The sequence below is a fragment of the Lampetra fluviatilis genome, chromosome 3 (assembly GCF_964198595.1).
Source record: "Lampetra fluviatilis chromosome 3, kcLamFluv1.1, whole genome shotgun sequence".
NCBI classification, from domain to species: Eukaryota; Metazoa; Chordata; class Hyperoartia; order Petromyzontiformes; family Petromyzontidae; genus Lampetra; species Lampetra fluviatilis.
This window is the reverse complement of record NC_136277.1, coordinates 11,676,835-11,690,513: the sequence shown is the minus strand read 5'-3', so window position 1 is coordinate 11,690,513 and position 13,679 is coordinate 11,676,835. Positions and strand designations below refer to the sequence as shown.

Sequence of the window (13,679 nt, the reverse complement as noted above, 5' to 3'; positions counted from 1 at the left end):
TGAAAGGGTAAAAACCTATTACTATATTTTGCCACTGCCAAAGGAGATGTCTCATAGTGTAAATGCTTAACCCGAGCTCTCAATACTCTGATAGTGCGCTGTCTTTGAGTTGTACGCCTTTTGGCGTCATCTGGTCCAACACCAATGGAGACTAGGCTCTAAGAAAAGCTGTCTTGGGTGTGGACCAATCAACTTCAAGGGCAGTGCATATCATTATCATCATCAGAGTTGTTTCTTTTTGTTTGCATTTTGACTGCTTGTGTTGTGGTTATTGCAAACATGATGCCTTGTATAAAGGTGTCAGTTTTTATACCAGTTGAAAGGGTAAAAACCCATTACTATGGTGGATCACAGTTCGTTAAACTGGGTGAACATCAGTCGTCGCCTGTGCCGAGCCTGGTGGGCCTTCCTACGTTTGTCAATGTCAAATTTTCGTGCGACATCAAGTCCCATCGGTATGCCGACGACAACGCAGTTGTGTGCGGCAGCGAAGTCAACGTTGGAACACGAAGAGCCTCGGTATCCTCGAAGACTGCACGCGAGCGGACGCTCGTGTGGTTCGCAACAAAATGAGATGCTGCTCGACCCAGAGGAGGTCGCAGACTCCGAAAGATTTTAGTTTTCTACTTGAGATCAATGAGTCTCGACACCACGCGATCAACCGTTGATGTTGTTTGATCACCACGTGCAAAATACGGGTCGGGGATCGTGCAATTCCAATATTTCGGCACGCGGCAAAGTACTGATGAGGCTGGACTATTGCAACTCACTACTCCCAACAGGACGTCAAAAAAAACAAACATTAGCGAGCTACAGGGCGTGCACAAAATCCGTTGACACGTGTGGTGTCGCGACGGGACCTTCCAAGATCCGACCGCATCTCCAATTAGCACGATTGGCCACTTACGGTACGTACGTATCCGTCTAGCGCTTGCCGAGCTGCATCGGTTCCCGGTTGCCAGAGGTCGCAAACGGGTTTTGATTCCTTGCCCGTACCCGGCCGCACCAGGGTCGCAAATGGGTACCCGTACCCGGCTGGGTACGGGTACCCGTACGCTACCCGTACCCTACCCGAAATGAGTGACAAACGGTTACTCACCAGTGACTCACGGCCTACCCGTATCCGTATCCGGCTGCACCAGGGTCGCAAACGGGTACTCGTACCCGTACCCGGCCGGGTACGGGTAGCCGGGTATTGGGTAGGGTACGGGTATCGGGTACCCGGTTGCGACCTCTGCCGGTTGCTCAACATATCCATTACAAGGTTCTGCTTATTATTTAGACAGTGCTGGCTGCCAATGAACCACAGTACCTTGCTGAGAGACTGTCAAAAAACACAGACCATCGTGCCAAACCCCAGCTTTTTCAGCCACTCACCGAAGACGGCCCACTGCATCGCATGCTTTCAGCTGTGCCTCTGCACCTGGTCTGGAAAACTCTCTTCTGCCATTAGATGCACACTGAAACTGTGAACTTTTAAAATGCAAACTGAAAAAAATCTTTATTTAGGACTGCTTTTAGCGTATAGCCCCTTCCCCCCACCATCACCTCCGATGAACACGATGGGCTACGTACGGTGTGAAAGAAGTACAAACAAAAACAAAGATCCCCCCCCCCCCCCCCCCAGTATAGCCTTAACAGACTTGGGGCAAGTGCTGTTGGCGAGTAGCACCTATGAAGGCCGGCACGGCACACGAGGGGTGTGGGTGTCCAGCACAACGCCCGACCGCCTTTGTCTCCCCAGCGTCGCGATGTCGACTACGCACCGCACCAGCTACTCGTTTGAGGCCGAGCCGACCTAGAGGGGAGAGGACCGTTTCAGATAATCGTCACGGGCGCGAAAGCTCCCGCGTGTTTGCGCTGGTGGAACTTCAGAGAGGACGACTGCGTGAACGCCCGACCGCAGACGTCGCAGCGGAAGGGCTTCTCGCCCGTGTGCGTTCGCTCGTGGTCTTTGAGGACGTTCTTCCAAGCGAAGGTCTGACCGCACGTGTCGCAGCTGTACGGCTTCTCGCCCGTGTGCTTGCGCTGGTGGCGTTTGAGCGTGCCCGGCAGCGGGAAGTCCTGCCCGCAAACCTTGCACCGGTACGGCCTCTCGCCAGTGTGCGTGCGCTCGTGCCGCTTCAGCGTGTCCACCCGCGAGAACTCCTGGCCGCACACCTTGCATCGGTGCGGCCTCTCCCCCGTGTGCATGCGCTGGTGGTGCGTCAGGTTGCGCCGCATGGAGAAGGTCTTCCCGCAGATCCCGCAGCTGTGGCACGCCGGGAGCGGATCGTCGTCCGCGGCGGGATACTTCCGGTAGGCCGCGTCCTTGCCCGCGGGCTCCCAGCCAAGGGCATGGCCCATCGCGAGCTGATCGGGCGTGCACGTGGCAGCCGCCGCCGCCGCCGCGGCTTTGTTGCCGCGTCTCACGTCGGCCGCCGGATGATGCGTCCGGGGAAAGCGGAGGTAGTTGTCGACGAGCGGAGAGTTTGCTTGGGCCGCCTGCAGCGATTTCACGTCCGCAATGAGGGGTCGCGGGCGATCGCGAGAGTGGTTGCTGCCTGAGGGAGAGAGGAACGGCAGTTGGCGATGGTGGCGAGCGGGAAAAAATTAACTCGAAAAGGTTTCGATTCGATGCACACGTGGCTGGGTAGTTTTCTAATCCGCCACTTTAGCTCAGCAACTTACGAGCATCCGACTGCACACAATGACTCGATTGTATTTCCACATCTGCAGTTTGATGGGCAGTTTTGCTCAAAATACCAGCGCAGCAACCAAAAACTACTTGTATTTATAGCAGGTAAGGCCTGCCCCAAGCTATATAGCTCTTTTTCGGAAGCGACCTGGTCACAAATGATAGCTCAACAAAGTGGCTTTTCAAGTTAAAATGTAGAACAGACAAGTACTCTAAACGCACGTTGATTCTAAATGCGGAGGGAAAAACCCGGGAGAAAAATCCACACGTCCACGGGGAGAATGAACATGCAAACTCCAAATATGAAAGCAGGTGTCGGGGTCGGGATCGAACATACTACCTCTTGCATACCAGTCGAGGGAGCTAAACATCGAAATTGCGGCACCACAATTTCATCATCACGATCTGTGGGCAGATAACCTGTAGATGTCTACTGAACAATGTCATTGGTAATAGTTTTTTTACCCTTTTATCTGGCAACAAAACTGACACCTTTTTTACGAGGAGTCATGTTTGCATAGACCACAATACCTGCAGTCATAATGCAAACAAAAAACATAACTCTGATAATGTACGCACTGTCCTTGAAGTTTACTTTTTTACTGAAAGCTTTAAATCAAAATACAACTTACTCCGTTTCAAACCTTGCTTGTTCATTAACATTATAAAAAATATATTTTTTAACAATTGAGAATCAAAGGGGTGCAAGGGCTGCAGCAAAGGTTAAGAACCACGGCTTCAACGGGGAGCGCAACGCAAGTGGACAGGAGCCTCCCCTTTGGGTGGGCATGGAGCAGAGGGCACGCAGCGAAATGGCGTATAGAGGGAAGACCGTCTTTGAACATTGACGAGGCTCACCGTCAAAGCTCTCCGCTTTTACGATCCGCTCCTTTCGGCTGGAGCCAGAATCGTCAACGCCCAAAGCCAGGCTCTGTTCAGCTAGGTCTGGATTTTAAGAAACAAATGCACACAGCATGGGTTGGTACGGAACAATGCTGAACGTGGCAGGGTTAAGAATGTTCAACATGCAGGCTTTCGCTTAAATATGCGTCGCTGATTGGCCGTTTCGTGTGGTGGCGTGTTTATTTATATTTACGCGATATAATACCAAAAAAAACTAAACCCTCTATGCGGGTTTAAGAATATTGGTGTACGGACCTTTATGATCTTCTTGGTCCTCAGACGGCTGCTTGCGTTGTGGCCGAAACGTCGTGAGAATTATTTTATTATGTTTTATTTTTATTATTTTATTACTTCCCTTCTACGTGACTTTACCGAAAGAACCAAGAAGATGAATCCCTGCAGTCACGAAAGCTTTAAATCGAAATTGGACCTTTATGAGTTTTTACAGAGAATGCTCAAGTCAATTATGGTCAAATACAGGCAGACCTCGCTGAGTGCTCAAGATGGGCACTAAAAGGGGTCATTATACCATGGCATACATGGGGGATGCGCTCCCGATAGCGTGGTTTCTATCGTAGGAGCAATATACGAGGGCTTCACTTGGGGCTATCGGTAATTGTGCCACTAATAATACGGATGCGAATACTGTGTTTTAACATCAGTATAATTACACTGGTCAACACACTTTTTCTGGCATAAGGTATTCCAACGGTTTTAAGGTAATTTTGGGGTGCCGATTCCAAATCTGGCATCAGTTTTTGTCTATCACATCAGGTGATTTTTGAGATATCAAATATTGCATTTTCAATAAAAACTGCAGAAGAAAAATATTAAAGAAATGTGGATATGTACAAAAAATGATATTATAAACACACTATCCTAAAAATACAGCACCGTATTTTAACACTAAAGTAGTCACTGACTCGCAACAACTTGCCGATAGCATAAAAATGAGATGTGTTAGAGCAAATCTGAGATCAGATTTGGAATCGGCACCCTGTGAAATTAGTCAGCTGAAAAAGTCCAGGCCAGAAAAAAATGTGTTTTTTTTGTTGACCAGTGAATTATTCTACTGTACTCCTACAAGGCAACGGTGGGAGAAGAAGTTGGAGCTGCTGAGCTCCGAAAACGGGTGTTTAGCGATGCCCTCGGCCAATGTCTGTGACGAAGTATCTTTTCAGAATCATAATCTGTCATTTAGGCTGGAGGAATCCGATGAGCTACGAAGCTCTATTTCACAGATGTCCAGTACGGGGTCAGCCTTAATAAGACCATCGTGGTCTTCGTCAGTTCGCCTGGCAAAAACAAAAAACACTGCGGGTGGGGTCGGATCAGAGGTCGCAAACGGGTTTTGATTCCTTACCCGTACCCGGCCGCACCAGGGTCGCAAACGGGTACCCGTACCCTACCCGTACCTGGCTACCCGTACCCGGCCGGGTATCGTGTAGGGTACGGGTACGGATACCCGATTGCGACCTCTGGGATGAAGCCATGTTGCAGGCGCGGGTGGGTTGATTCTAGGACGTTAGTCATCAGCAGTGGGGAGACAAAGTGAGGCCAGCCACAGGCAGAGGTCGCAAACGGGTTTTGATTCCTTACCCGTACCCGGCCGCACCAGGGTCGCAAATGGGTACCCGTTCCTTACCCGTACCCTACTCGAAATGAGTGACAAACGGTGACTCAGCAGTGACTCACGGCCTACCCGTACCCGGCCACACCAGGGTCGCAAACGGGTACCCGTACCCGGGTACGGGTAGTCGGGTATCGGGTAGGGTACGGGTACCCGTACCCGGCTACCCGGCTACCCGTACCCGGCCGGGTAGGGTACGGGTATCGGGTACCCGATTGCGACCTCTGGGATGAAGCCATGTTGCAGGCGTGGGTGGGTTGATTCTAGGAACTTGAATTGTGAGAAGAGACAAGACGTTGGGAAATGAGTGACAAACGGTGACTCACCAGTGACTCACGGCCTTCTCACTCATTGGTTGGGGTGAGTCACGTGCGGCAACCCGTACCCGTACCCGGCCGCACCAGGGTCGCAAACGGCTACCCGTACCCGGCCGGGTACGGGTAGCCGGGTATCGGGTAGGGTACGGGTATCGGGTACCCGGTTGCGACCTCTGGCACAGCTACAGGGAGCAGATCCGAACCAAAATTGGCGAACGGAGGCAGATGAGAGCGGGTTCAAGTTGTTTTTGAAACGTCGTAATCGTGAGAAAATTGGCGCATACCATCTATTACATGGTCATTAAAACCTGAACAAAATCTGAAAAGTACCCAAAGAAGCGTGGAACCCGGTGCTGTGGGTTTCACTTTAACCACAAATGCAGTCCCTCTCACACCTTGAGGAATACAGCAGTTGAATGTGGTACTTGTGCAGCTGGAAGGTAACCGGTGATCTACATTTGCATGCGGTTTGCCAAAAGTGTCCAGACCCAAACTGCCACAAGGCAGAATCAGACACTTACTGTAGTGATACGTTTTTACCCTTTCAACTGGTACAAAAACTGACACCTTTATACAAGGCATCATGTTTGCAATAACCACAACACAAGCAGTCAAAATGCAAACAAAAAGAAACAACTCTGATAATGATATGCACTGTCCTTGAAGTTGATTGGTACCGACTACCCGTACCCGGCCGAGTACGGGTACCCGTTTGTGACCCTGGTGCGGCCGGGTACGGGTAAGGAATCAAAACCCGTTTGCGACCTCTGAGCTGTGCTAAGTAAACGCCCTGTATTCCTTGTGACCTCCGGGTGAAAAGCACTTAGAGGTGTAAATAACCATTGTTTTCAACTTGCCCCGCTCCAGACGATAGCTCCAATTGTCTAGCAAACTTGCTGTACATCACCGTGACTTTGCTCATTTATCTTAAGCCCAAATTTTACTCCCTTCATCAAAGTTCTTTTAACATTTCATAGAGTTCATTATAGCTCTTAGGTTTTTTCGGTAAAACCTAAGAGTATGAATCCTTGCAGTCACGAAAGCTTCAAATCTAGAATTCATTATAGCTCATCGGGTGCCTCCAGTATAAATAATATATTCTGATTCTGAGCATTGCGTGTCGGACTTATTCCTTACCAGCCCCTGATAATAATCTCGTTGGTTTTATAAAAGGCATCTCATTGAAGAGACACCATCAAGTTTTGTTTCACACCACGGTAAAGCTACTGCCGGGGCCCTGTCACCGTGAACAAGGGGGAAAAATCTTACCAGCGCAGGTCTCAACTTTGATGGTCATCAACTGATCGCGTTGGAGAAGTTCATCAGATAACAACTTTGGCTCCTCAGCCTCATCTGTAAAAACAATGAAAACAAGTCAATATTGCGTTTTAGCAGCTTGGTTCGGCGGGAAGTTTTGAAAACGCAGCACAACCATCATGGGACCTCCTTTGCCAGTACCAAAATATACTAATAGGGTTTTTCCCCTTTTTTTCTGGCAACTAAAGAAAGCTGTCTCTGGTGTGGACCAATCAGTTTCAAAGACAATGCATAAATTATCGGAGTATTCTTCTTGGTTCTTTCGGTAAAGTCACGTAGAAGGGAAGTAATAAAATAATAAAAATAAAACATAATTTTATTATGAATCCCTGCAGTCACGAAAGCTTTAAATCAAAATATCAGAGTATAGTTTTTGTTTGCATTTGACTGCAAGTATTGTGGTTAATGTAAGCACGATTCCTTGCAAAAGGTGTCAGTTTTGTTGCCATAAAAAAATGGGAAAAACGCGGCACAAATGTAAATGTATGCATTTAACACCAAAACGGAGATTGCACGTACGTGGAACTCATTTCGCACTGTACATAGCCACCTGTGCTCAAACAGGAGGTGCGTTTCGGTAGTTTCATTAAATCCCAAAACACTCTGTGAATACCGGACACAGGCCACATTACCTTCTGCTACACAAACACCGAAATCTACCGCATCCAAGGGGGCAGCTGCTCTTGTGGCGGTTAAAGCGAAACCCCCGTCACTGAATTCTTGGTCATCCATGGCTCCCAGCCCCACATCTTCAGGACTGTCAGCGCCCGTGGCTGATAAACCTGTGGGATGCGTCAGTCCATCCCACTCGCCCAGCCTCCGCGCGGACAGCAGCAGCTCCCGGCTCAAGCCGCTGAACAGAGCGAGCAGCACCTCCACCAGCCCTCCCAGCGTCACGTCGCCAGGGTAGGAGGCGGCCGCATCATCGTGGTGCCCGTCGCCCCGCAGGGCCTTCACCACCTGCCGCAGCACGGCGTAGAAGCCGAAGGGCAGGCGGTCGCGCGCCGTGGCCAGCAGCTCGGCACGCACGAGGCCGTCCCCGACGCAGGCGCGCAGGACCCCGTAGTCCCGGATGCCCAGCTCCGAGTCCATGGCCCGGGCCACCTCCTGGTTCACGCCCTGCGCCTCCAGCCACGCCGGGAAGTCGTCCGTCGGCTCGGGCGGCACCGGGGCGGACACCGCGCACGCCATGCTGGCGGTGGTGGTGATGTTCGTCTCAGGTCACTCGGTGCGGTGGAAGTAAACGACGGTCGTGCGGGTCTAACCTGTGGACAGGCGTGCATCAATTCGTTTATTTGTCCTTCTCCCCCCGCGCCTCCGATTAGCACGGTTGGCGACATACGGGTGCGAAAGAAGTTCAACGCATCTTCTTGGTTCTTTCGGTAAAGTCACGTAGAATGGAAATAATAAAAATAAAACATAATAAAATAATTCTCACGACGTTTCGGCCACAACGCAAGCAGCCGTCCTCAGGTGGAGAACAGGTCTGTCGGGAAGTGTTTCATTCAGACGCTGTCTCCTCGACAGACCTGTTCTCCACCTGAGGACGGCTGCTTGCGTTGTGGCCGAAACGTCGTGAGAATTATTTGATTATGTTTCATTTTTATTATTTCCATTCTACGTGACTTTACCGAAAGAAACCAAGAAGATTAATCCCTGCAGTCACGAAAGCTTTAAATCGAAATTTAAGTTCAACGTACATACACGCATCAATGAATTCACCCTGCGTTTTTTAAAAGAAACGTTAGTGACGTAAACCATGTGCAAATGATCTGAAACATGTTAAATTTAGGCTAATCGAAAGAATTCTGTACAATGCAGGACTGCAAAACAGGGGCTATACAATGACTACGAAATCGAATTCCGCCCCCAAAGTCTGCCAATTCCCAGAATTTATTTGAAAAAGATGTGTGCCATGACTGCAGGCTTCAGAATCTGTATTCATACTGGAGGAATCTGATGAGCTACACAAAGCTCTTTGTTTCAGATGTCCAGTCGGGGCCACGGGAGGGTGAGAAAGGTCACGTTACGAACATAAACACTAAACACGGTATTCTTGGTTCTTTCGGTAAAGTCACTGCAACACAAGCAATCATCATCAGGTGTGGATTTCACACCTGATGATGATGGCTTGTGTTTCAGTCGAAACGTCGTGAGAATTTTTATTGGTTTATATTTTTATTATTTTATTATTTTATTATTTCCCTTCTACGTGACTTTACCGAAAGAACCAAGAATATGAATCCCTGCAGTCATGAAAGCTTTAAATCAAAAACTTAACACGGTGTTATTAGTTTACATAACACACCAACACAGGCCTGGGGGAGATCCAGGAGGGAGATTCAGGGCCTGTGTAACGGGGAGATGCAGGGGGAGATGCATGGACTGTGACACGGGGAGATGCAGGGGGAGATGCATGGACTGTGAAACGGAGATACAGGGGGAGATGCATGGACTGTGAAACAGGGAGATGCAGGAGGGAGATGCAGGGGGAGATGCATGGACTGTGAAACGGGGAGATGCATGGACTGTGACACGGGGAGATGCAGGGGGAGATGCAGGGACTGTGACACGGGGAGATGCAGGGGGAGATGCAGGGCCTGTGAAACAGGGAGATGCAGGATGGAGATGCAGGGGGAGATGCATGGACTGTGAAACGGGGAGATCCAGGGGGAGATGCATGGACTGTGAAACAGGGAGATGCAGGATGGAGATGCAGGGGGAGATGCATGGACTGTGAAACGGGGATATGCAGGATGGAGATGCAGGGGGAGATGCAGGGCCTGTGAAACGGGGAGATGCAGGGGGAGATGCATGGACTGTGAAACGGGGAGATGCAGGGGGAGATGCAGGGCCTGTGAAACAGGGAGATGCAGGATGGAGATGCAGGGGGAGATGCATGGACTGTGAAACGGGGATATGCAGGATGGAGATGCAGGGGGAGATGCAGGGCCTGTGAAACGGGGAGATGCAGGGGGAGATGCATGGACTGTGAAACGGGGAGATGCAGGGGGAGATGCAGGGCCTGTGAAACAGGGAGATGCAGGATGGAGATGCAGGGGGAGATGCAGGGACTGTGAAACAGGGAGATGCAGGATGGAGATGCAGGGGGAGATGCATGGACTGTGAAACAGGGAGATGCAGGATGGAGATGCAGGGGGAGATGCATGGACTGTGAAACAGGGAGATGCAGGATGGAGATGCAGGGGGAGATGCATGGACTGTGAAACAGGGAGATGCAGGATGGAGATGCAGGGGGAGATGCATGGACTGTGAAACAGGGAGATGCAGGGGGAGATGCATGGACTGTGAAACAGGGAGATGCAGGATGGAGATGCATGGACTGTGAAACGGGGAGATGCAGGGGGAGATGCATGGACTGTGAAACAGGGAGATGCAGGGACTGTGACACGGGGAGATGCAGGGGGAGATGCAGGGCCTGTGAAACAGGGAGATGCAGGGGGAGATGCATGGACTGTGAAACAGGGAGATGCAGGGGGAGATGCATGGACTGTGAAACAGGGAGATGCAGGGGGAGATGCATGGACTGTGACACGGGGAGATGCATGGACTGTGACACGGGGAGATGCAGGGGGAGATGCATGGACTGTGAAACGGGGAGATGCAGGGACTGTGACACGGGGAGATGCAGGGGGAGATGCAGGGACTGTGAAACAGGGAGATGCAGGGACTGTGACACGGGGAGATGCAGGGGGAGATGCAGGGACTGTGAAACAGGGAGATGCAGGGACTGTGACACGGGGAGATGCAGGGGGAGATGCATGGACTGTGAAACGGGGAGATGCAGGGGGAGATGCATGGACTGTGACACGGGGAGATGCAGGGGGAGATGCATGGACTGTGAAACAGGGAGATGCAGGGACTGTGACACGGGGAGATGCAGGGGGAGATGCATGGACTGTGAAACAGGGAGATGCAGGGACTGTGACACGGGGAGATGCAGGGGGAGATGCAGGGACTGTGACACGGGGAGATGCAGGGGGAGATGCAGGGACTGTGACACGGGGAGATGCAGGGACTGTGACACGGGGAGATGCAGGGGGAGATGCATGGACTGTGAAACAGGGAGATGCAGGGGGAGATGCATGGACTGTGAAACAGGGAGATGCAGGGACTGTGACACGGGGAGATGCAGGGACTGTGACACGGGGAGATGCAGGGGGAGATGCATGGGCTGTGAAACGGGGAGATGCAGGGGGAGATGCAGGGACTGTGACACGGGGAGATGCAGGGACTGTGACACGGGGAGATGCAGGGGGAGATGCATGGACTGTGAAACAGGGAGATGCAGGGGGAGATGCAGGGCCTGTGACACGGGGGGAGACCAACTTGCGTGCGCTATGAAGACGTCGCCATGAGGAGTTGGGGAAGTGAATCCGCTTCCAAGTTCGCGGCTCCTCTTCAAACACAAAAAAAAAACCTCACAAAGTCAAAAACGGCGACAGCATAACATAATAAAACATAATAAAACAATTCTCACGACGTTTCGGCCACAACGCAAGCAGCCGTCCTCAGAGTCTGACTCTATCTTCTCGACAGACATGTTCTCCACCTGAGGACGGCTGCTTGCGTTGTGGCCGAAACGTCGTGAGAATTGTATTTTATTATGTTGTATTTTTATTATTTCCCTTCTTACGTGACTTTTACCTAAAGAACCAAGAAGATGAATCCCTGCAGTCACGAAAGCTTTAAATAGAAATTTTATTATGTTTTACTTTTATTATTTTATTATTTTCATTCACATTTTATGAAAATAAAGCTATTTTATTATGTTTTATTTTTATTATTTTATTATTTCCATTCTACGTTACTTTACCGAAAGAATGAATCCCTGCAGTCACGAAATAAGCTTTAAATCGAAATTTAACCGCAACAACATTTTGGCTTACGATTAAACATTCTTTAACAAAATTGTTGTTGTGATGCTGCTGCTGTTGTTGTTGTGTTTGGTTATATTTTAACAACAGTAGGCCCTGTAGAGAACGAGAGAACGACCAGTCTAACACGCCACTCGTCACGGAAACGCAACTCCCACAAAGATCTTCGTCTCTGCACTCGAGTTTAAAGGAGGAGGGGGAGGGGGGGTGTTTGTTTGTTAAACGTTACGTTAGTCTCACGTAAACAACAACAACAGCATTAACTGAGGAACGAGAAAGGCCTGAGTCTTTACCTTCGCCGGGCCTGGCTGCTGCTGCTGATGATGTCGGGTTAACGTTGATGGGGGAGGGGGTGATGGTGGTGGTGGTGGAGGGGCCTAGGGACCGCGGCGATTTGCACCCCGCTACCAAATACAAATTTCAGTGGAACAAAACAACTATTTTTTGTTCCTGGGTTAGTAAGTGATATTTTCTAATTGGTAAAGTCACGTAGGTAGAAATAAATAATAGAAAAATTAAATAATAGAAATAACATCAGAAGTAAAATAAGAATATTTATATTTATTTATTATTTCCATAATTTTATTTCTATTATTATTTTCTAATTGGTAAAGTCACGTAGGTAGAAATAAATAATAAAATTTAAATAATAGAAATAAAAGAATAATTTTATTATTATTATTTCCATAATTTTATTTATATAATTATTTTATTATTTATTTTTCTTTTTTACCTACGTGACTTTACCGAAAAATCCTAAGAGAATGAATCCTTGCAGTCACGAAAGCTTCAAATCTAGAATGTTCTAATTGCTTATGCCTTAAAAGTACAGAAAACGGCTATTATTACCCACAAACTTTGCTTTCGTGAGCAGGACACAAAAGCAAAGCTAATAATCCACCCCATTAATGACGCTGTGTAACACATTTATAAAAATGTTGTTCCTTGGTAGTGTTATTTTCTAATTATTTATGCCTCAAAAGTACAGAAAATGGCTATAATTCCCCACAAACTTTGCTTTTGTGAGAAGGATATAAAAGCAAAGTTAACAATCCACCCCATTAATGACGATGTGTAACAAATGTATTATTTTTTTGTTCCTTGGTAGTGTTATTTTCTAATTATTTATGCGTCAAAAGTACAGAAAATGGCTATGATTCCCCACAAACTTTGCTTTTGTGACCAGGACACAAAAGCAAAGTTAACAATCCACCCCATTAATGACGCTGTGAAAAATTTTATAAAAAATGTGTTCCTTGGTAGTGTTATTTTCTTATTATTTATGCTTCAAAAGCACAGAAAATGGCTATAATTCCCCACAAACTTTGCTTTTGTGACCAGGACACAAAAGCAAAGTTAACAATCCACCCCATTAATGACGCTGTGAAAAATTTTATAAAAAATGTGTTCCTTGGTAGTGTTATTTTCTTATTATTTATGCCTCAAAAGCACAGAAAATGGCTATAATTCCCCACAAACTTTGCTTTTGTGACCAGGACACAAAAGCAAAGTTAACAATCCACCCCATTAATGACGCTGTGAAACAATTTTATAAAAAAAATGTGTTCCTTGGTAGTGTTATTTTCTTATTATTTATGCCTCAAAAGCACAGAAAATGGCTATAATTCCCCACAAACTTTGCTTTTGTGACCAGGACACAAAAGCAAAGTTAACAATCCACCCCATTAATGACGCTGTGAAACAATTTTATAAAAAATGTGTTCCTTGGTAGTGTTATTTTCTTATTATTTATGCCTCAAAAGCACAGAAAATGGCTATAATTCCCCACAAACTCTGGTCCAACACCATGTGAGACTAGGCTCTAAGAAAAGCTGTCTCGGGTGTGGACCAATCAACTTCAAGGACAGTGCATACATTATCAGAGTTATGTTTTCTTTTTGCATTATGACTGCAGGTATTGTGGTCTATGCAAACAT

At 48.2% G+C, this 13,679-nt stretch overlaps 1 protein-coding gene across 5 annotated transcripts; it reads right to left on the bottom strand.

Moving 5' to 3' along the window:
- Window positions 1-1,517: 1,517 nt before the first annotated feature.
- Window positions 1,518-12,068, bottom strand: LOC144952276 (uncharacterized). Of its 5 annotated transcripts, none has more exons than XM_078882694.1 (6): window positions 12,036-12,068; window positions 11,195-11,264; window positions 7,477-8,109; window positions 6,797-6,880; window positions 3,536-3,622; window positions 1,518-2,543 (listed from the first exon to the last, which is right to left on the bottom strand). In XM_078882694.1, exons 3-6 carry the CDS (start codon window positions 8,033-8,035, stop codon window positions 1,819-1,821), a joined length of 1,455 nt encoding a protein of 484 aa, XP_078738820.1. In that variant the 5' UTR covers window positions 8,036-8,109; window positions 11,195-11,264; window positions 12,036-12,068; the 3' UTR covers window positions 1,518-1,818. The 5 variants fall into 5 exon arrangements, with proteins under 5 accessions (XP_078738820.1, XP_078738824.1, XP_078738821.1 ...); XM_078882698.1 differs by having other exon boundaries at window positions 7,657-8,109; XM_078882695.1 differs by having other exon boundaries at window positions 11,199-11,264.
- Window positions 12,069-13,679: the final 1,611 nt, after the last annotated feature.

What these genes read in the sequence shown, in the direction of transcription:
- LOC144952276 (XM_078882694.1), bottom strand. Translation starts at nt 8,035, where the DNA reads ATGGCGTGCGCGGTGTCCGCCCCGGTGCCGCCCGAGCCGACGGACGAC. An exon ending in CAAAGTTGAGACCTGCGCTG is followed by an intron (nt 3,623 to 6,796) that starts GTAAGATTTTTC and finishes CTTAAAATCCAG; the next exon opens with ACCTAGCTGAACAGAGCCTG. An exon ending in AAAAGCGGAGAGCTTTGACG is followed by an intron (nt 2,544 to 3,535) that starts GTGAGCCTCGTC and finishes TCTCTCCCTCAG; the next exon opens with GCAGCAACCACTCTCGCGAT.